We start from the raw sequence: 24373 nt of genomic DNA on the forward strand, positions 1-24373 counted from the left end.
TCATTTTGGACATACACTATATAGAGAGAGTGGTATATATCTTTCATAGTTGCCCAACTTAGAAAGAGTTGTCAGTCAATTTAAACAAAATGTCTATTGGTTCTCTTGAGAGTTCACTTTTAACTTGTGTTTTTCCCTAAGATTCTTGGCTCTGCTCCCTTCACTCCTGTTTCAACACAAGTTACCTTGGTCAAACACATTTATTTCTAATTGGTAACAGATAATGTATGCCATAATGAAATTTAGGTCTGTTTTTCATTTGAGAACCTAAAGGATGAACACCTGATTTATAAGTTTGATTAAGTTTAGTTTATTTAATTGGGTGTATGTTAGTCACAGAGTGAATGAGAATTCAGTTTCTTTCTCTTTAATCCTGTATATTTGCTATTTTTTAGAGGAAGTCCACAAATGAAGGGGACACCCCATTTTAAGGAAGAACAGTGTGCTCCAGCGTTAAATTTAGAGATGAAGAAAATACTGGATTTGCAAGCACCCATTATGAGGTACAGTACTTTGGTTAAATAGAGTATTTTGTAATGACAGTAGGCAATGTAGTTGATCAATCATTACCAATAAGAAAATTGATTTTATTTCTTTTCACTGAGGATAACATTTTTAGCCCTAGAAATGCTTGATTAACCCTTACGAAAAGTGTGAAAATTTACAGATGGTACATTATTAAACTTAAATTATTGTAATGCCATTAATTAGGTATACCATCCATATGTTATTTTAGAAATTTATGTTTTTAGTTAAGATCTAGAATTGTTTGAATGATATGACATTGTCCATGTTACTTAATCAAGATACTGATAAAAACCACACAAGTTGAGAAAAAGGGAAAGTGCCTTTGTTTCTATAGCCTTTGTGAGTTTGGGGAGGTGTATGTACATGGAAGAAAACTGAGTTTTCTAATCCAAGTGTGAAAAAGGTTAATACTAAAACACCAAAAATTATTTTACATCCATTGGTAGAAAAAAAACAAATGACTTTACTTATAATTTAGCTTTGTTTCCTTAATTTCTTCACATTTGACATTTTAGTTCTCTGCTGTGTGGGTCTTGTCAAAATTGTATTTTGTAACTTAAAGTTCTTACTACAATATTTTTTTTAAAACAAAGTTTTTTTTAAAACTAAATCCAAGGTTAAAGTTGGACCCCCCACAACCTTTAGCTGTTACTGAGCTTAGTCATACACAATAATGAAATTTTAATGGTAATATTCCAACATTCTAGACATCAAAATGGCCAACAGTTTTTACTTCTATTGCCCAGACTTGCTGTAAGAAAATGATGAGAGAAATGGTAAAAGTAGTATTCTAACTCAAAATATATTTTATTAGGAGTCATTGAACTTCCCTTTCAAAACATCTGCAAGTAAGCTTATGGAAGAAAATATTGATAAATTCAAGTATATAATTTTTAAAAATCTGCCTGGCTGGAAACACACACACACAATAAGTAAAACCAAAAGACAACAGAAACTGAAAACAAGCACATATACTTACAGTGAATATCACAAAAAGCTAACTTCCATGGTACACATTTTCTATAGCAAGAAGACACAGTAGAACAAATGGACAAAGAATTGTAAGCCATTTGTTTTTATTTTTGTATTCCAATTAACATATTAATATATTGCCCTTAGGACAGTAAATGAATGACCAATACTTGTAAACAGTTAGGTAACATACTGTCTTGAGGTGGGTGTAGAGAACTTTATACATTGGTGGTGGGAATATAAATTGATTCCATATCTGTGGAAATTGATTAAGCAGTATCTATCCAAGTTACAAAAGTTATGGCCTTTGCAAAACATTTCCAGTTCTAGGATTTAATGTTGCAAATATAATAATACATATTGGAGAAATGTCATTACTTAATGACATGTACATTACTTACAATAGTAAAAGGTTGAAAATCACCTAAATATCTATCAGTTGGGAGCTGTTTAAATAAATTTTCTTATAGCTATACAATGGGAATAATATGCATCTATAAAAACAAGTATCTGCTGGAGAAAACTTCCCAAAAATATTGTTGGGTGAAAAAAGTGGGTATCCTCTATACAATAATGCTAATATTTGTTTTGGGGAACTGGTGATGTTAGAATGTTGTTCTGGAAGAATACATAAACCGGGTATAAGAACTTTAGTGTTTGGGGCACTATGAAAAACAGTATGGAATTTTCTAAGAAAACTAAAAATGGATCTGCCTTTTGACCCAGCAATTCCACTGCTAGGATTATATCCTAAGAACCCTGAAACGCCAATCCAAAAGAACCTATTCACCCCAATGTTCATAGCAGCACAATTTACAATAGCCAGGTGTTGGAAGCAACCTAGGTGCCCATCAGTAAATGAATGGATCCAAAAACTATGGTCCATTTACACAATGGAATTCTATGCAGCAGAAAGAAAGAAGGAGCTACTACCCTTTGCAACAGCATGGATGGAACTGAAAAGCATTATGCTAAGCAAAATAAGCCAGGTGGTGAAAGGCAAATACCATATGATCTTACCTTTAACAGGAACCTAAACAACAAAACAAACAAGCAAGCAAAATATAACCAAAGACACTGAAATAGAGAACAGGCTGACAGTGACCAGAGGGGAGAGGGGAGTGAATTTCAGGGGAAGAGGGTAAGGGTTTACAGGAACAAGTATAAAGGACACATGGACAAAAACTAAGGGGGGTGGAAATGGGAGGGAGGTAGGCTGGGAGGTGGTCTGGGATGGGAGTAAAAGACAGAAAACTGTACTTGAACAACAATTAAAATAAATCTAAAAAAAGAACTGAGTGCCCTGGCTGGTGTAGCTCAGTGGATCGAGCACGGGCCTGTGAACCACATGATCTTGGTTCGATTCCCAGTCATGGCACATGCCTGGGTTGCAGGCCAGTTCCCAGCAGGGGACTCACAAGAGGCAATCATACATTGATATTTCTCTCCTTCTCTCTCCTTCCCTTCCCCTCTAAAGATAAATAAATAAATAAATAAATCTAAAAAAACCCTGAGTGGTTGGGGGACAGTTTTGGGAAAAAGACTTTTTACTATGTATTCTTAATACTGAACTATGTGGGTGTGATATATGTGAATATATTGAACTATAAGAATGTAATACCACATGTTTTAATGTTTTTCTGATTCACAGTTATAATAAAAGGCTTCTTTCACTATTTTGTTGTACTCTAGTACTGATACTAGAACATATTAAATGAAATTGTGTGCAAGTGGCTGACTGTTGTCCTGCTTGGCTTAATCTCTCTTTTAGTATATGAATATTCTCAGAACAAGAATGGTTTTTGTTTTTGCTTGCTTAAATGTCATCAGGGTTACAAAAGATTAAATCAGGTTATTTATCACCTTGGCCAAAAGACACTGTTTACTTCAGGTTTTATTTAAGGTTATAGATTCTTTTCTATAATGTAACTTGTTGCATAGGGAATTTTGAACATCTGTGGGTGCCAAACTAGGTGGAACTGTACAAGTGTGATGTTCTACCTCCACCTGGTGGTGAAAACCATATGCTTCATGGAAATAGGATAAAAAGAGCCTTGAAACAAAGAAGTCCTGCCATCTTGTACAAGTGTACCTTGTCAGGTGCTACTTTTTAATCTACAGACTTGGGTAATTGGAAATCTCTAAGGTTTCTCTCAGAACTTCAGTAAAATAATTTCATGTTAGAGGAATGTTATTAGTACCTGTAACACATATGTACTGGATATTAGAGATTTCCTATATGATTTTGAACTGAGTGAGAAACAGACACAAAACTTGGACTTTATAACCAACTATTTTTCCTGCCACTACCAAAAATGTAAGTCATATAAAGTTAGGGATAATGGTTATACTGTTGCTTATAGGTATAAAATGGTAAGAGTCTTTTAATTTTTGATTGAAAAAGAGACTAGGATTAATGTTAAGCATCTGAACTTTGTTGATAGAAAAGTAAAAAAATAGTAATACCACATAATGAATACTAATAAATACCATAGTTTATTCCATGTCTTCCTCCATTCCAGACACTTAGGAAAGCCCTACATAGTATATAATATGTAATATTAATTAGATGTTAAATATATTTGCATATTTTACAATTGATATATACATATGTTTCTAAAAACCTCTGGAATACCAGATGGCTGTTATAAAGCCATGAAGTCAATTATTGGAGAAGCTCTCTGAGAATGTTAGAGTATATTTATGTGGTTTTCTATGTATTTATACCTAGGGGTAATTTTCAAAATATTTTAAAAACCAGTACAGCATTAAAGGATATGGGATATTTATTACTGGTACAGGGTCCTGATATCCCCTGATGCCAAGAACTAATGCTATAGTAGTTAGATCTTTGCGAGGGAGGGAATCAGTGGTGGGCAGGCACTTCAGTGGCTGGGAACAAGGCCTATTTACTAACTTTTATGGAAATACTCAGATGTTAACAAGTGACATCAGCCTTTTTTAAAAATTGATTTAGAGAGAGAGAAACGTCAATTTGTTGTTCCACATGTGCATTCAGTGGTTGTTACTTATATGTGGCCCTAACCAAGGATCGAACCTACAGCCTTGGTGTATTGGGATGATGCTCTACCCAGCTGAGCTACTTGCCAAGGCAAAGCCTTTATTTTAGTGAGTTTGTTTAGTTTCAATTAAATGAGGGGCTATATCTAACTTTTCCTACAGGCTTTTTATCATTACTGTCACAGGTATTTTAAAGCCATTATCTGTAAATTCAGGATTGTCTAGGTGTCTATATTGCTCAGTTTTTGTCTTGACTCTGGGTCACATTTTCCTGTTTACTCACATGTGTGGTCACATTTCGTCACAGTGTTGTGGGAGCTGATGTAGCAATTCTAATTCTGTTAACTTTGTTAGAACAGTCTTGCCTAGCAGGCAATTGAAATATTGCAGGGTAACCTCATCATATGCAGTAATTCTAGGAAGATAGGAACTGGGGAGAGAGAAAATATTGTTTGGAAACAACCTAGGCCGACACCTGTTTAATGAAAAGCATTGACAAAACAGCAGCTGCTCTGCTTGCTTGTGTCTCTTGACACGTAGCATCATATCTAAAACATTAAGTTTTTGCATTCTGCTTATCACCCACTATATGTAAGTTTTAGCACAAAATATAAATCCAAAATGAAAGAATATATAGTACTTTAAAGGGTGAATTTTAAAACTGGGCATCTAATTGATTACAAATGCTCTGATATTCAAGATATGGATCTGAGCCAGGGGACATGTTCTACTCTTTTTCAATAATTTTATAGTTTGGCAGAAAATATAGTGAGTTATTGTCTCACATTCTTGGGGAATGAGTCATTGAACTCAACTCTCCAAAGAAGTCAAGGCTTAATTAAAGAATTAAAACATTAAAAAAATTTACTGTTATGGATATAATTTATTAATTACACTCCTAACTTTTTAAATGTGAAAAGAAATTTAATAGTGCATATTAGAGTATATATTGTAGACATATAACATTTTATCATTCTTTTCTATATTTGAATTCTTTGTAGCATTTCAGACTCTTGAGTACTGTTTTTTTTATATATTGCATTGATTATGTTATTACAGTTGTCCCAATTTTCTTTCTTTGCTCTCCTCCACCTAGCACCCCTGTTCCTTCTAGTAATCCCCCTCCATTTAGTTCATGTCCATGGGTCATGCACAGAACTTCTTTTGCTACTCCATTTACTACGCTGTTAACATCCCCATGTCTATTTTGTACCTACCAATTTGTACTTCTTAATCTCCGCACCTTTCCCCCCATTCTCCGCCTTCCTCCTCCCAACTTACAGCCCTACAGATGATCTCCATGCCTATGACTCTGTTTCTATCCTGCTTGTGTGCTTAGTTTGTTTTTGAGAGTCAGTTGTTGATAGTTGTGAATTTATTGCCTTTTTAATGTTCATAGTTTTGATCTTCTTTTTCTTATATAATTCCCTTTAACATTTCATATAATGAGGGCTTGGTGATGAAGAACTCCTTAAGTTTTACCTTGTCTGGGCAGCACTTTATCTGCCCTTCCATTCTAAATGACAGCTTTGCTGGATAGAGTATTCTAGGTTGTAGGTCCTTGCTTATCATCACTTTAAATACTTCTTGCCAGTCCCTTTTAGCCTGTGAAGTTTCTTTTGAGAAATCAGCTGACAGTCTTATGGGAACTCCTTTGTAGGTAACTCTCTCTCTCTCCTTTTCTCTTGCTGCTTTTAAGATTCTTTATCTTTAACCTTTGGCATTTTAATTATGATGTGTCTTGCTATAGTTCTCTTTGTGTCCATCTTGTTTGGGATTCTCTATGCTTCTCAGACTTGTATATATATTTCTTTCACCAAATTGGGGAAGTTTTCTTTCATTATTTTTCAAATAAGTCTTCAATTTCTTGCTTTTCCTCTTCTCCTTTTAGCTCCCCTTCAGTTGTTGGTACCTTTGACGTTTTCTCAGAGTCTCCTTAGCCTATCCTTGTTTTTTTGAATTCTTTTTTTCTTTCCTTTTTTGATTGAATGTTTTTTCTTCCTTATGTTCCAAATCATTGATGTGATTCTCAGCTTCATCCTCTCCACTGTTGTTTCCCTGTAGATTTTTCTTTATTTCATTTAGTGCAGCCTTCATTTCTGCCTGGGTCTTTTTTATGCTATTTAAGTACCCAGTGAGTTCCACGAGCATCCTAATAACCTGTGTTTTGATCTCTGCCTCTGATAAGTTGCTTATCTCCATTTTGTTTAGTTCTTTTGCTGCAGTTTTGTTCTTTTCTTTCATGTGGGCCGTATCTCTTTGTCTCCTCATTTTGACAGCCTCTCTGTGTTTATTTCTGTGTATTAGGTAGAGCTGCTTTGGCTGCCTGTCTTAGTAGCATGGCTTATTGTAGAAAAGTGCACCTGTAAGCTGTATGGGGCAGAGCCTTAGGTAATCGCCAGGGCAGGGCAACTGTGTCACCACTCTGTGGCTCTCTGTGGCAGAGGGCTCGGAGAGGGGACAGTGGCTACTGCCTGGCCTCTAGTGTTTTGTTCAGGAGGAAGCCATCTCTCTCAACACTTGCCCTTTTGCCACTTACTTCAGTTTCTCCCTGTATGGCACTGGTGCCCTTCTATCTGTTGCTCTGGTGCTGAACCCCAGAGAGAGAGAGTCTGTGTCTGTCCTAAGTCTGTTGCGGGCCCTTTAAGAGGAGTCTTCTGAGAGTCCTCTGGTTTCTTTAGTCCAGTAGTTTCTTCCAGGTGCTGGAACCCTGGACTGGGTGGTATGCTCTAGAGCTGAGATCCCTTGCTCCCAAGGTATCCCACCGGTTTTTATCCACCACACATGGATGTGGGATTCCACGTTCGGTTTTCCATGCCTCTCTGCTCTGTTCTGCATCTCCATGCCTCTCTAGGCCTCTCCACATGTCCCCGCCCCTCCTACTCTTCTGGATGAATGTAGCTTCTTTAAATCCTTAGTGATTGGACTTCCATTTTCTTGAATCCTTATTTTCTCATTCTGTTTCGATTAGATGTTTATTTCTTCCTTCTGTTCCAAATTGTTGATTTGAGTCCTGGTTTCTTTCCCTTCAGTGTTGGCTCCCTGTGTGTTTTGCTTTATTTCACTTCGTGTGGCTTTCATTTCTTCCATCATTTTGCAACCAAGCTTAATCATTTCTGTGAGCATACTGATTACCAGTGTTTTGAACTCTGCATCAGATAGATTTTCTATCTCCTCGTAGCTTAGCTCTTTTTCTGGAGTTTTGATCTGTTCTTTCATTTTGGCCATATTTCTTTGTCTTGGCTCACCTGTTATGTTGTATAAGGGGCAGGGCCCTAGGTATTCACCAGGGCTGGGCAACCCTCTTTGCTGAGTTGTGGTGCTGTCTGTAGGTGAGGGGTTAGAGAGGGAGCAATGCCGCTTGCCCAGTCCACTCTAGCCCTACTTTCTAACAAACTGTCCTGTGAGACTTGGAATTTCTTTCACCTTTACAACCCCCACAGTATTTTACAGCTAGAGGTTTTGAGTCTTTAGTTTCCCGATCAGCCAGCCCCTGCTCTCCTGCGAGGTTCCTCTGTGGGTCCTCTCTGCCCCCACTGACTGACCATCTCTGCCCCTCCCACCAATATGGATAAATGTTTCTTTAATTACTTAGTTGTTGGAGTTCCATGCAGTTTGATATTCTGGAATTGTGGGTTGTTTATTTTTTTTTAATTGGTTGTTATCCTTCTTTTGTTTGTGTGAGGAAGCAAAGTATTTCTACCTATGCTTCCATTTTGGCCAGAACCTCAGTATTTCTATTTTTTAACTTAATTAATCAAATTTGTTATTATGGCTGCCCAATGTCTTCCATTTCTTCCAGAATTTCTGGTTCTATATTGAATTATACATAGATAAAGTTATATATAGCTAAATTATAAATAAATGACAGTTTTATAAGTGGTTTCATTATCTTCTTTGAGGAATATTCTTAGTCTGGAACAATTATATTCATACTCATTGCTTTCCCAGTATGTTTTCTTAAAAGGTAACTGATAATAAATTGCTTACTTTTCTGCAGTTTGCAGTCTGTGCTGGAAGACCTCCTGGTTGCTACTTCTGATGGACTTCTTCATCTTATTCACTGGGAAGGAATGACAAATGGAAGGAAAGCTATTAATCTTTGCACAGTGCCCTTTTCAGTAGACCTGCAGTCATCTAGAGGTAGTTATGCTTTCTACATGGGGTAGAAATAGATGTTTAATATTTGCTATAATCTGGTTACATATTTTCTGTGGATGAACATTGATTTTTTTTTGCTTTGGAATGAATCATGCAAGAGAGTTAAGTGTGTGTGTGTGTGTGTGTGTGTGTGTGTGTGTGTGTGTGTGTAAGGAATAGTTTAATTGTTTAGTGTGTTTTTAAAATATTTTATTTATTTATTCCTAGAGAGGGGAAAGGAGGGAGAAAGGGAGGGAAACATCAGTGTGTTCTTGCCTCTCACGTACCCCCCACCAGGGACCTGGCCTACAACCCAGGCATGTACCCTGCCTGGGAATTGATCCATTGACCCTTTGATTTGTAGGTCGGCACTCAGCTCAATCCACTGAGCCATACCAGCTAGGGCTGTTTAGTATTTTTAGGTCATTGTTTTTTCTTTTCTTTTTAAAATTTTTATTCATTGAGTTTAGAGAGACAAAACCCCCCCCACCAGTATGTTGTTGCATTTATTTATGCATTCATTGGTTGATGTTTGTATGTACCCTAACCTGGGATCAAAACTGCAACCTTGGCTTATTGGGAAAATGCTCTAACCAACTGAGCTACCTGGCCAGGGCAGGCCATTATTTTTACCTTTTACTGTCCTTACAGGGTTTGTAAGCAAAAAAGTGAGGGAATTATTTGCTATATTTATATTCATATTTCATGTACTTACTTTTTCATCAGCAGGTTCATTCTTGGGCTTTGCAAATGTGCACATCAGAGACATGGAATACTGTGCCACACTTGATGGATTCGCAGTGGTGTTTAATGATGGGAGAGTTGGATTTATTACACCGGTGTCCAGTAGATTTACTGCAGAGGTATGTCCTACTTACTTTGAATGTTTATTTTCTTTATTGCGCATTGATTAAGTCTGTGTTATTAAATCCCTCCTTCATTTTTTAAAAGATTTTATTTCTTTATTTATCTTTAGAGGGGAAGGAGAGAGGGAGAGAAACATTAATGTATGGTTGCCTTTCATGCATCCCCTGCTGGGAACTGGCCTGCAGGGAACCAGCCTGCAACCAAGGCATGTGCCCTGACTGGAAATTGTACCGCAATCCTCTGGTTCACAGGCTTGTGCTCAATTCACTGAGCTACACCAGCCAGGGCTCCTCCTTCATTTTTAATTTATGATTTTCAGGGTTAACTGATTTTTAATATCAAAACTATACATGTAAATATTATAAGTAGACTAGTAGTTCTGTGAGACACTGAAGAAAAATGGTAGTTTTATCTCTCTTCCCTGCTTTCTTCACATCCAGTTCCTATTCTTGTAGGCAACTACTTTTTATTCCTTTACTGTTTGTTTTACTATTTATCTTCACTATTCTGTATATTTCCTTTAATTTTTAGTTTTAGGCTGTGTTTATATACCTCTCACTGTGGCAGATGATCATGTACCTTCTTTTCCCTGTTTCCACCACACACTTCCCAATACAGCTCTTGTGGTTGTGGTTAGATTACTATTCATCGTATTTTACGTTGTTATTGCTTTGTGCACTTATGTTAGTACCTACCCCATGGAAGATGTTGTGATTATTTTTCGTTTCCTGCAGATTTTCCCTCCCGCTTGTAATTAATAATTGTTACTTCTTTACATTTGCTTAATTTCTGTGTATTTACTAACTCAACCTCAGACTGTCTGCTGGTTGTGTAAGTATCTTCTCAGTTCTTTAAAATGCATAGTGTTCTAGCTATTTCATCCTGAAGAAGCCTCTGGCCTGCTCCAGTCTGGACTGCTCACTCAGTGTATATGCCTTTAACACAGTTGTATTAGGGGATCTCCATCATTACCTGGAGGATTTCCTTTACTCCTTTATTTGTATGTGAACACTTTGCTATTGGTGGTTAATTCATATATGATTAGTTAATTTATGAATTTGGTTGCCATGATAGAGACCCAAAATAAAACTCTAGATTCATTGATAAACACTCTGGGCTTTGATTGGCTATGATCGTCACTGTATGGTTAGCTAACTGAATTGTTTCCTTTCTGTCCATCTCTCCAAAATTTATTTGAAGAGTGTCTTGCAATCTTTTCCAGAAAATACATATCTGGCTGGCCCAATGTTCTAGGATTTGAGTTAAGGAAGAGTTAGACTAGAGGGCCCAGTTTCAGAATGTAAACTTTAAAAAAATAAATTTATTTATCTTTAGAGGGGAAGGGAAGGAGATAGGGAGAGAAATATCAATATATGGTTGCCCCTCGTGCATTCCCTGCTGGGAACTGGCCTGCAACCCAGGCGTGTGCCCTGACTGGGAATCGAACCGCGATCCTCTGGTTCGCAGGCCTGCACTCAATCCACTGAGCTACGCCAGCCAAGGCCAGAATGTAAACTTTTACATGTCCCTGTTTTCATTGTGGTGAGACTATTAGAGTTTTTTTTTTGTTTGTTTTTCTCTACTAACTTTTCTGTTAGAGTGGAGGTGGGATGTTCTTTTAGCAGCTCAAATTGTAGAGGTACCTCTGGAAAACCCAGCTGCTGCTTAAACAAGCTTTGAACCAGTGCTACTTTCAGTTCAGCCTTTAGAGGCTTCTAAATTCCCAAGCCTTTTATGGACTCTAGAATATAAATATAGCTGCTTCTCAACATTCTTTACTTTCAGTTAAGGATTCTACTACTCATCGTTATACTTACCAGCTTCCAGAATTTTCTGCTACTACCTCATCTTCCATTCTTTGTCTTTGCCAGTTTATGGTTTTTGAACAGAATCTTTTCTGTAATAAACATTGGAGTTTTAAGAGTCAGAGAAGCTAAATATTCATGTTCAGTCTGCTGTTTTTAACTGGAAAGGATTTAAGTTTCTTTTTTAAGGGCATATTTTTTTCTACATGGTAGTACTAAATATTTACTGAATAATACATTTGTAATAACATGTCAATATGTAAATAAGAATAAAAATAAGCTTTTGAAGAACCTAATTTTTATAAGGTACAAATATATTTGAAATTATGTTTGAGATTTAAATGTTTTTACTGAAAAAAAATATTAGCGCTGAAAAAAGTGATTGACTCTTTTCTATTAGTTTTTCATAGTATTTGCTTAAAGAAATTTTCCCAGTCAATTAAGGCTTAAAAAATAAAAGAAAGTAGATAGGCATTACTAAATGTTATAAGTAGAAAATATAAATTATAAGGAAATAATACATACGTATTACTGGTAGTTAGGAAACACACTAGTGGTATCTTATATTAGATATTATTTAAGTGCTTTGTAAAAATTCTGTTTGGCATTCCTTAATATATTTAACATAAAATGTGTCAAATTATGCCATTCCTCTGCTTAGAACCCTTCAGTAGGAGTGTATAATTAGGACAAAACCTGCCAAGTACAACTAGAAAAGCTGAAGAAAAAATATTGTTAAAATGTGCTTAAAGGTTTTGGAGAGCTAATTAGACAGTGAAGAATTGCCAGGCTAGGGGATGCCAGAGGTCCGGTGAGCCCAGCCCAGTGTTTGGGACTATAGTGAGCATGAGCGGACCAGGCTGTATACAGCAGCATGGATGGACGTCACATATATGTTGGGTGAAAGCAGTTGGACACAAACGGATATGTGCTATGATTCTATTTTATATAAATTTAAAGGAAAAGTAAAAACATAGGTAGTTCTAAATTAGAATTTGTATGGATGCATCTCTAAGTGGTAATGGTTTAAAGGAAAATAGGAAGTGATTGCCATGTAAGTTTGGATATTTGTTACTTTTGCTGTAGGGGTGAGTGTGTATGATCAGGAACCACACTGTTGGGGGACTTTGGGGGACTGTTAATTGTTCGCCTGAGTGGTGATTCAGTAAGTGTTTACTTCGTGATGTTATTGAGATATACATTTTTGTTTTACGTATTTTTCTCTAATGTATTATAATTCACAGTAGAAAAGGTTAAAAAATAAAGGCACTCTAGTGACTCCCAATATACAAATTGGAGAAAAAGCCAAAGATCTTATAGTGGATTTCAAAGTCCATAAATATGGCTTCTTATTACTTCTGTTACCTCATCTTGTACTTCCTCTTCCTCCACTCCACCCCATCTGCACAGGCCTCTTTGATGCTTGAACGTGCCAGAAATGCTATCTAAGATAGGGCCTTTGTACTTGATATGTCTCCTTCAGTACTTTCCTCAAAACACACATTTCATAGGGAAAGCTGTGTAATATTACATCCTTCCCCCAGCTTCCCTCTTCCCCATAATTGCTTTATTATTTTTTCTGTAGTATTTATCAACTCCCAATATACTGTATAATTTTTTTAACTTGTCAGCCTCCTAACAAATACAAGGCACAGAAACATAGGGATTTGGGTGTGTTTGAATACCCACCATATCCGCAGCACCTAGAGCAATTCCTGGTGAATAGTGACCACTTTTAAAGTACTTGTTATGGCCATGGCTGGGTGGCTTAGTTGGTTGGAGCATGGCCCCATACACCACAAAAGTTGCCTGTTTGATCCCTGGTCAGGGCACAAACGGGAGACAACCGAGCAATGTTTCTTTCTCTCTCCCTTCCTTGCTCTTTAAAAATCAAAAAGCATATCCTCGAGTGAGGATTAAAAAAAAAGTACTTGTTACAGGAAAAAATTTTAATCTAAGAAGTCATGCAAAGAAATAATGCTCAATACCATCTTTACCATTTTGTTACCTAAAATAATGCCAGTTTTATTATTAAAATTGAAAAGTAAATTCCCCACAAAAAGAAGCAAATATTCCATGTTTAGATAGTAGGTTATATAACTTATTTGGTAATTAAATAAAATCTGTAGCATTATATTTCAAAAAGAGTCATAATTATATTGAGTCTTCTAATATTTACTATTGGGATCATCTAAAAATAGTGTGTATTGTAGTGTGCTGTTATTTGTGCTTACTAAACTGTCATGATGGCCTTTGCCTTAGAATTTGTTACAATGCCTTGTAACCTAAGATGTCCTTGATTTGGCAAAACAGACAATGGAGCTGACTCTATTCTATATCTGTATTCAAAATAAAATAGAATGTTTAATAATAATGTCATTAATTTTTGCTGAATTTGTTGAATGCTAGTCATTGTATTAAGTGGTTTACATGTATGTACAGTCTCATTTAATCTTCAGAATATTCTTAAGAGATAAGTAATTTGCAATAAGAAAACTGAAGCTTGTAAAGGTGAAATAATCATTTCAGCAAATGAACGACAGACCTGAGGTGTTATGTCAGGTGGCCAGATACCATGCTATTAACTGTCACACTGTAAGGCAAAGGAATAATAGAGAATAGTAAACAATTAACAAATCATGAATTACTTCTGAAGAAGATACCAAATAATGGGGGTGTAAAGTGCAGCGTAGGAAATAAAAGGTCTGTCCAGAAGCTATCCAGCCATGTAATAGGAAAATCAGACATTTATTGAAGAAGGTAAAAGAAACATTGTACATAGGACAATGATGCCTCAGTCCCCTTCAAAGTAGACAATTGGGACCTCACACAGTTCTCCCAATCACCATCAGCTGCCTCGTTGTATTTTCCTGAATGTCATGGACAGTCTAAAATCTCTTCACTTTCAAAGGTAATTTTAGTTTTCGGAAAAGCCAGAAGTCAAGGGCACCAAATCTGGGTTATAGGGGGGCTGAGTCACTTTGGTGATTTGATGTTATGCAAAAAAAAACTGCATGAGATTTGATGCACGAGCAGGCATGTTATCATGACGAAGCTGGCAATCACCAGTTGCCCATAGCTGCGGCTTCTGAATTATCCAAATAGTTTCTACAGAGGAATATTCAAGCTTCACACAAAATTTGATGGAGATTCGTTGCTCTACTCACTCAGTCATTTTGAATGTGATAGCTGTACAATATGTATATTCACTCAACGGTGTCTGCTGTCCCCACGGACTAGTCCGGTGAAGTTGTCTCTGTTTGTGCATGCACATTCCAGTCCACTCTCATTGGCTGCCAGGTTATATCTATGTCATGCAAACCATTCTCGTTATGTTAACAATGGCTGTACTTTTTCTGGACAGACCTTTGTATAGTTGATAATACTGTGATAACTATGTATAGTGTCAGTTCATTACTGGAAATACTAGAGGGAATACTTTATATAAAGTGTGTATGATTGTCTAACCACTATGCAGAATATACCAAATAAATTTCACTATTTCCCACTGATTGGGAAGTTAAACAGTATGTGCTCGGTGACCACATGAGTAATAATAGCAAATTGGAGATAGTTTATGCAGTCAAGAGGTTTGTATCCTAACAGGAAAATCGTTTTCGTTTAATTCAAATTTAGAGATTGAACTGCACATTTTTTAATCTTTTATAAATAGACCAGCACTGGACTGAGCTCATTTGGAGGACATTTATTGAATTGAGTTAATGAAATTGTTTTAAGGAAGAAAATTAAGGTAGTCCTGATGGAATATTTTTTAATCCAGGTGAAGCCAAACAAAATAAAGCCTTATGAAACTGTATGTTTATTGAAGGAGAATTATACTGATTATAGTGTAGTTGGAGAATACTTTTTAAACCTTAACTGTTTTTCTTTATTATAGCAGCTTCATGGAGTTTGGCCGCAAGATGTTGTTGATGGGACTTGTGTAGCAGTAAATAACAAGTATCGACTAATGGCATTTGGTTGTGCAAGGTAATTGGTACCAACTTCTGTGTTTTAAGCATTACTGCCAAAAGTGATTTTTTTAAACATCAGATGTTCTTCTTATACTTGTAAACTCTGTTAATTTATTGTAATTTATGAACCAGCCCTAGTAGAAATCTAAAAGTATTTTATTGGATTGAAACAAACAAATCTAAAAAGCAGATTTTGCAGATAATTAGTAAAAGTGAGATTTTCAGTGGTAGGAAATTAAATTACAAGTTTAAAAAATTAAGTCAGTTAAAATTTAGGTTCTTTATTGGTTAACAGAATCTGGAAGATACTTTTTTTTTTTTTAAATGATCCTTTCTTTTTTCAGATATCAGTGTTGACATTGTCTTTGCCTTAGTTAAGGAGAAAATTGAAAGCTCATACATAAAATTAGTTTTTTGCTTTAATTCAAATACTGCATGTTTTAGAAGTAAAATATAATGCATATTATTCAAATGATATCTTTGTGTCTGCTCTGTACCAGGCACAAATATAAGCACATTAGGAAACAGCAAATGTATCTCCCTGTCAAGCTTATGTTTTAGCCCAAGTAAAAAGATTGTACAGGGTGAGGCAAAAACAGGTTTATAGTTGTGAGTATGTGAAATATTGTTTATTCTTCTGCTTTATTTATTAATTACTTTGTTATTTTTCATATGAAAAACTGTACACCTACTTTTGTCTCTCCCTGTATCAAGTAGAGTATAATGCTTTATAGTATGTATAGTGCTCTTTAGTCTTCAAAACTTTCTTAAATGTAAAATTCCATTTCATTCTAAAAGTGAAACTTAGTGTTTCTACAGAACATACATTGGTATAATCTCCAACTACAAGTGTCCTATCTTTTTCACATAAATAATACACATGTATAAATTACTGTCTTCATTATACTCTCAGTAATCTCTGTAAAGTGAGGAATCTTTGTCCTTATCACACTGCTTTTTACTGAGGTAAATGTAGAAATATAAGTAATTTAACTTAGTACAAGAAAGAAGAAAAAGTGTTTCATAGTCATGGATTTTATTTGGTCACATTTTAGTTAGAATCTTAAAATCAATGTTCATGAGTATATTTTGCCTACAATTTTTCTTTTTCTTACTCTCCTGGTTTGTAACTCTCCTTGTCACATAAAACAATTGACGAAGGGTCCATTACTCTCTTTCTCTTTTCTGTTCTTCAGATGTGTGATCAGATTTGTTAATTGAGCCATCTGAGCCCAGAATTTTCCTTAAGGGAATTTTTTGTATTGCTGGTTTAATTTGGTTTTAATAGAGATTTTAAAAGATACAGATTTGCTGTTTCTTCCCAAGTAAATTTGGTCATTTCTGTTTTTCTGGGAATTGTTTTTTCCATATACACTGTCAAATATATTGGCATAAAGTTTATAATATCCTTTTTAAATTTCATATTGCAAAGTAAAAACATGCGTACAGGAAAGTACATAATCCAAATACTTAGTTTTATAAGTAATTGTAATATAAACACTCATCTGTTCACAGTTGGGTCAAGAAACAGAGTCAGAGGTCACTACGAGTTTTACTCTTGCTACATCCTAATCACAACTTTGTCCCTTCCCTGACTTAGTTCAAGCTAACCAACTTTCTGTTGTGGTAATCATTTCCTTGTCTTTATAATTTTACCACCCATATATGCGTTCTTAAGAGCATAAGTTAGTTTTACATGATTTTGAACCTTATATGAATAGAATCATATTCCATGTTATGAATCTTACTTTTAATCAACATTGTGAAATTTATCTATGTTTTTTGCCAGTAGCTGAAATATTTTGGGTGTTTTTTCCCAGTTGTGGAAATATTTTTTGATTGATTTATAAGTAGTATTCCAGTGTATGAATAAGCCATAATTTATTTGATTTGCTGTTAATGGACATTTACATTATTTCTTGGTTTCCATAAAGAGACATTCTCTTATAAAACTTAATACCTTCATCACACATGAGAAAATTAATGATAAATCCCTACTAAGATCTGATACTCAATACATGTTGAAATTAACCAAAATTTATTTTATAGCTCTTTTGTTCCAGACACAGTCAAAATCATGAATTATGTGTGGTTATTATTCCTTAGTTACCTTTTATGTATAACAATCCTCACACTTTGTTTTTGTTTTTATGACATTAACTTTTTTAAGAGTCCATGTCAGCTGTTCATAGAATGCCCTACATTCTGAATTTGTCTTCTTTCTTCATAATGGCATTTAATTAGTTTTTCTAACACCTGTAATGACTGGAACTTTGACAGTGAGACAAGTCTGTCTCACTGTTCGCTCCTTCGCTTGGTTTATTTGCACATGAATGTGTGACCACAGTCAGCCAGCCACCCTACGCCCTCACTGGGTCTGCCCATTGCCATCCCACCCCTGGGATCCACCAACTGCCTCCTCCTCCGCTCCTGGGTGGGTCAGACCAAAAGATCTTTCCAGCCCCACCGGGCTCTGCCGCTGACTCTGCCCCTCTTACCAGTCTGGCTGAGTGGTTTGTTGTTGTTGGACTTTTGTACAGTTCAATTTTCACTGTTTTGGCTGCGTTTTTGTTTCTAAAACTTTGCTGTCTTTAAATTTAGTTGTGGGAGGGGGCACAGTGTTTCCACCTACGCCTCCATCTTTGCTGGAAGTTGCCCCTCTTTTTTAAATCCCCTTTCTTCACCAGTACAGTCACTGATCTGCAGTTAGTGTACGATACATTAGGTCTTCATTGCCTTTGTACCACAAATATACTTAACTACTATGTTTTGAATGTTTTTTTACTGTGTAGAAACAGAATTATGTGTCTGTAGTGTTTAATGTGTATGACCTAATTTATTTTCAGGGCTGTATAGTATGTTACTACATCAGTATACCAAAGTTCATTTTTCCTTTCTCTTACTCCTAAGCATTCAGATTTCCACAGTTTGCACTTATACACAATAGTATAGTGAACATTTACATGACAGGTATATTCTGGGATGTATCTAGAAGAAATTACTAGATTACAGAATATGCATTTGTTCAGATTTATGAAATGACTACAAATTATTAACAAAATTGTTTTGTTCTAGTTCATATTTCTACCAGTAGTACATAAGAGTTCCCCTAACAATACTTTTTATATTTGTATTTTTTTAACTGAAAGTTTGCTTGTTTTTACAGTGGCTCTGTACAGGTTTATACAATAGATAACACCACTGGAGCTATGCTGCTATCTCATAAACTGGAGCTAACAGCAAAACAATATCCTGGTGAGTCCTCTGTTTTTCCTCCTTATATTTTAACATTTTTAATTTATAGGTATGTGTAGTGAATGCTCATTTCACATGATGCATGCTATGGGTCAAATAATGTTAAAACATAAACAATATTCTATATGATCCAAGGATTTCCAGTAACTAGAGAGACTCCTGGGATACTACTATTATCCTTTCATTTAGTCCTCTCTATCCTTACTTAGCTTTAGCCCCTGTGTTCCTCGGGACTTTGCTCTATTCTCTGACCTGATTTCATTGCTTCTGTTATTTTTCCCTTCCAATTCAATTTATTCATTTTACAAGTACTTACTCAGTACTTTATACAGTCCAGACACTGTTCTAAATGCTGGATACAAAACAGTAAATGAAACAAAAGTCTCTTTCTGAACCCCTTAGTGACTCATGAATCCTGTCCACAAGATTAAGTTTAAAGTTCATGTCATTAGAAATGCTTTTGACTGAAACTAAAAGAAAGCCCAACTCACTCTGGCTTTAAACAAATAGAATTAATTGTGTCAAATAGCAAGAAATCCAGAGGTAAGCTGCTGCTGACATTCATTTGGCCTTTCCCTCACAAGGTAGCTCCTGACCTCCAAACATTATGTCTGCACTTGAGTCAAGAAGAAAGGAGGAAACAAGTCCTACCTTTTCTTTTAATTTTTTTTTGGGGGGGTGAGGGAAGAGTTAAGGCAAAAACTTTCTTAAAAGCAATTCCACTTACTACCTGCTCCAACTATCTTCCTTCCACTTATTTCCAATTGGCCATAATTCTGTCACTACATTCAGGCTTTTTCAAGCCTTCATGGCAGAAGTAGGCAAAGGAGAACAAGGATGGGAATAGATGTTAGATTCAGCAACCAGTGGTGTCTGCCACAAACGTAGCGAGTAAGGTCTTTTGCCAGATCTCTCTGGCATTATTTCTTGGTTCACTCTAGCCTCAGTGTCTCCATAATTTTATCCTATGTTAAAAGAACTACCAAAAGTTCTGTTTATTACGTATGTAGTTCTAAACAACTTAATACATATCTGTGTCCTGGCAACCAAAAATAATATACATACATGGAAAGAAAAATAGTTTTATTTTATTCTTCTGTAGTATTTTTTCTAACAACATGTGTGCTTGTTGGACACTCAAACCTTGGTTCTCAATGATTCTCAAACCTTGGAGTCAGATTGGGTACAGCCACTCACATTTCCTGTTCCACATTGATTTTCACACACTTCACTTTTTTAATGAAAATCTAAATACCCATCTTCATAAAGATGGGTAAAATATCAAAATAAACATAGCACAACTATGCATTATGTTGCACCTGTGAACTACCTGTAGGGAATGGTTTACATTGTGTCCAACAGATACATTTGAGGGGGGAGGCCAAAAACGGAATTTCTTTATAAAAAATTGTGTATTTATTCTTACATGTTTAAGGGTAAGTCAACTTCAGAATACTCTCCATTTGATGCAATACACTATTGAGACTTTTTTTCACTGCTCAAAACAGTTTTTGATCTTGTCAATTTTGATGCTTTTTAGTGCTTTTGTCATTTTTTGTTTCACCTCTTCCATATCGGCAAAACATTTCCCTTTGAGGTCTTTTTTCATCTAGGGAAACAAAAGTTGCTTGGGGTAAGATCAGGTGAATAGGGAGGGTGGAGCTCATGGGTCACGCCATTTTTGGTCAAAAACTGCTGAACACTCAGCTGTGTGGGCAGGTGTACTCGTAAATCAAACATCATGAAATAGGCAAACATTTTGAAAGAATCTTCAAAAAACATTCACTGAAGCCAAATGCAGCCTCTCACAACAATGCCAGCTAGTGCAGTGATGCAGATGGGTTCCTAGAACACTCACTTAGTGGGGGAAGCCTATACTACAAGGGGCTGGCCCTCAGGAAGGTAATTCTGGGTTTTGGGGGGTCCTGCCTTGTATGTTATTGTATTTCTCTTGAAAATAATCTTCTGGGATCCCTTGTGAATTTTCCACAGTGCTGAGGAGTACCTTGGCACACAGGGTAGGAACTGCAGTCTTAATGCTTTATTTAACTACCAAATTACCTGTGGGTTCTTGACAGTCTTTGTCTCATGTCTTCTCTACCTGAAATATCCCATATTTCTACATGGAGGGTGTATCTTGCAAGATACACCTCAAGTGAAATCTCTTTTTTAAACGGAACTAGATAGAATACTGTTCCCTCTTGTGCTCCTTTGCTCCTTAAGTTTTTGTCATTCTTATTCTATAGCCTTTAAAGATCTGCATATTGTAGTTTTCTCTAAGGATAGTTTTTGCAGCAGTTTACAAGAACAGAGTAATACTTTGATTGTGGTTTTTGGCCCTTCTGTTTTTTTTGTGTTTTTTTTTTTTAAATCCATACTTCTGTTGTGCTGTCCAATACATTACCTACCTGCCACTTGTGGCTCTTTAAATTAGTTGAAATTAAAGAAAATTAAAACATTATTCAATTGATTGCAGCCACATCTAAATGTTCCATAGCCGCTTGTAGCTAGTGGCTATGAGACCAAGCAAGTAGAAGACATTGACATCGTTGCAGAAAGTTCTGTTGATTGCCTCCGTGGGACTGCACTGAATTGAGTTTTTCAGATTGACCTTTGGTTATCCACTGCCTCTCACTCTTACGGTCTTTGTTGTGGGAGAACTCTGCCTCCTTGAGTTATATCACTTGGCGCTATAAACCTGCTTAAGATGTAGAGAGACTTGTATTGTCTTCCTACATCTCCAACAGAGACAAGCTTCCTTGTTTTTTTCTGGCTCCATTAGCTGATTTTTATAGGTTGCAGTACTTGAAGAGTTCTTACGTGATATAGCAGCTTCCACTCTGATTCCTAGGCTTATGCTGGCCTGAGACCCCTTTTTTACTTTTGTGTAGGGGATGTGAAACCCCAACTCCCTAGTCATTGCTAGGTCTCATCCCAACCTTCTATTCCTGTGTTTCTAACCTTTCTCCTCACTTTCCACCCCTGCCCTAAGCTGCCTCGGTGCAAGCACTAACCACTCTCACTTTCAGTTTTCTCTCTTTTTCCTCCTGGAGATACCCCTTTCTTTCTTTCTTTTTCCATTTTTTGTTTTTATGTAAAGTAAATATATTTTTATTTTTTAATGTTATACAAGTCTCCCTTAAAATGCTACTGAAAATAGTTTTATTTTCAAATATTATTTAAATATAGGCATATAAGATTTAATTTTGTAAAACTTTTTAAAGTATTTTTTATTGATCATGCTATTATAGTTTTCCCAATTTTTCCCCTTTTATCCCCCCTCCACCCTGCCCCCCAACCCTCCAGCATTCCTTCCCCCCAGTTCATGTCCATGGGTTGTACATATAAGTTCTTTGAGTCCTCTGTTTCCTATACTGTTTTTTAATCTTTCCCCAGGTATTTTATACCTACTGATTATGCTTCTTCTTCCCTGTACCTTTTCCCCTCTATTCCTCTCTTCCCCCTCCCAACTGAACTCCCTCTGTGTGATGTCCATTTCTCTGATTCTGTTCCTATTCTGGTTGTTTGCTTAGTTTTTGTTTTCATTGTATTTCTTTTCTTTTAGGTTCATTTGTTGATAGTTGTGAGTTTGTTGTCATTTTATGGTTCATATTTATCTTTTTCTTAGATAAGTCCCTTTAATATTTCATAAAACAAGGGCTTGGTGATGATGAACGCCTTTAACTTGACCTTATCTGGGAACCACTTTATGTGCCCTCCATTCTAAATGAAAGCTTAGCTGGATAGAGTTATCTTGGACGTAGGTCCCTTGCCTTTCATGACTTCAAATACTTCTTTCTAGCCCCTTCTTGTCTGCAAGGTTTCTTTTGAGAAATCAGCTAATTGCCTGTGGGAACTTCTTTGTAGGCAACTCTTTCCTTTCCTCTTGCTTCTTTTGGGATTATCTCTTTATATTTAATCTTGGGTAACTTGACGATGATGTGCCTTGGTGTGTTCCTCTTTGGGTCCAGCTTCTTTGGGATTCTCTGGGCTTCCTGGACTTCCCAGAGGTCTATTTCCTTCGCCAGATTGGGGAAATTTTTCTTTATTATTTGTTTACATAAGTTTTCAACTTCTTGCTGTTGCTCTTCTCCTTCTGGTACCCCTATAATTCAGATATTGGAACATTTGGGGTTGCCCCAGAAGATCCTCAGCCTCCCTTCACTTGGGGGGGGGGTCTTGTTTCTTCATTCTGATCCAGTTGAGTGTTTATTTCTTCCTTTTGTTCCAAATCATTACTTTGAATCCTGGTTTCTTTGTTGTCATTGTTGGTTCCCTGAATATTTTGCTTTATTTCATTTGGGGTATTTTTCATTTGTTCCTTCATTTTCCAGCCAAGCTCAATAAGTTCTGTGAGCATTTTGATTACCAGGGCTTTAAATTCTCCATCAGATAGGTTGACTATCTCCTCATCACTTAGTTCTGAGGTTATGCTCTGTTCTTTCATTTGGGCCATATTTCTTTGTGTTGATAAATTGTAAGGGGGCCCCTTTTCTTTCTTGAAAGTTCAGATCTGTAACAGAAAGTCTTTGGATTACTTTTAACATTTTTTTCATTATCATAATCTATGTTCATTGTAGGTTATAAGATAGGTATAAATTTCCCATAACCCTGCCACCTGAAAACTAGGTTAAACACCATTGTATATCCATTCATCTGTATTTTAATATGCATATAGTGCTTAGGTAAGCTTATTATGTACCTGTGTGTACATATTTATGTGAGATAATAGGAATACTGTTTAACCTACCCTTTCCAGTGAGCATTAACATCTTTTCATGACAATAAACACATTTAAGCCTCTTTTTTTTTCTTATACATGGGATTACTTTTCATTATGTAAACTATGGTTTAGGTTTGGTTTTCAGTTTCTCCTGGATGAGTGTACAGTGTACTAATATGATACTATGTTTCTTTTGTATGTTCCCATTTATTTTTCATCTACATAAATAAGTTATTCATGTACATGAATTATATTGGAAATTGATAATGTGAGGATTCAAACATAGGCAGAGGAAAAATTCTTACTCTGTTAACCAAATCTGTCTTCTGTAGCTAAAACCTATATATCTCCCCTTTGTAGTAAATGTACTTACAGCAATGTAGTAAATGTACTTATTAATATTCCAAGTGAAAAGAATTTTAATGTTAAAACAAATGATACTATAGATATTTTGGATATGCTGATGGAAATGTTGGCATGTTTCACTTCACAGTAAAGAAACTTGGTTTCACTACACATTGAAATTATCTCCTTTAGTAGTTGTGTATGGGATTGAAAGAACAGTTATTAGTCAAAAGAAAGTATGAGCACCTGTAATACACAAGCTGGAGTTTGCTTACTTAATCCTAATATAAGATTAAACTTTAGTTTATTTTAACTTGCGTCCCTCTGATATTTGCCAATGGACCATGAAAATAGTGGTAAAATATTATATTACATTTTCGAATACCTTATACTTTGCAAAATACTGTGACATTCAGTGTTAAGTCATTCAACAGAGGTCTCTTTCCAGTTTTACAGAAACCAGTTCACCCAAAGCTGAAGGCTTGTAAGAATATATACTCAGTTATAGTTATTCAAGCTAACAGTGGCCCCAAACAGCTTTCATTTCTTATAAATAACTTGGGCACTGAGTTTGTTCTGCTTAGGTCAGGTCAAGGCTAATGTCCTTACAGTTTTTTTTAATAACCCTAAAAGAGCAGGATTCATCTCATTATTTGAAACAGAGATGCCTTTCTTCTTATTTCAACTTGAAAATATAGGCTAAGAAATAAGTATTTCCAAAGCAATCATTTATTTTTAACTCT

General features: G+C 35.9%; 1 protein-coding gene across 2 annotated transcripts in view; it reads left to right on the forward strand.

Moving 5' to 3' along the window:
• RIC1 (RIC1 partner of RAB6A GEF complex) overlaps nt 1-24373 on the forward strand; it is a 135251-nt gene that overhangs the window by 80766 nt on the left and 30112 nt on the right. The window contains exons 4-8 of one of the 2 annotated variants that reach the window (XM_037036337.1): nt 396-503; nt 8522-8664; nt 9388-9524; nt 15232-15323; nt 18474-18562. In XM_037036337.1, the coding sequence (XP_036892232.1) occupies nt 396-503; nt 8522-8664; nt 9388-9524; nt 15232-15323; nt 18474-18562 (569 nt within the window). The remainder of the gene's footprint in view (nt 1-395; nt 504-8521; nt 8665-9387; nt 9525-15231; nt 15324-18473; nt 18563-24373) is intronic. The other variant, XM_037036338.1, reaches the window with a different exon arrangement.

Source organism: Sturnira hondurensis, unplaced genomic scaffold (assembly GCF_014824575.4).
Source record: "Sturnira hondurensis isolate 20B ecotype Veracruz unplaced genomic scaffold, ASM1482457v3 Scaffold0022824, whole genome shotgun sequence".
In the NCBI taxonomy this organism is placed as follows: Eukaryota; Metazoa; Chordata; class Mammalia; order Chiroptera; family Phyllostomidae; genus Sturnira; species Sturnira hondurensis.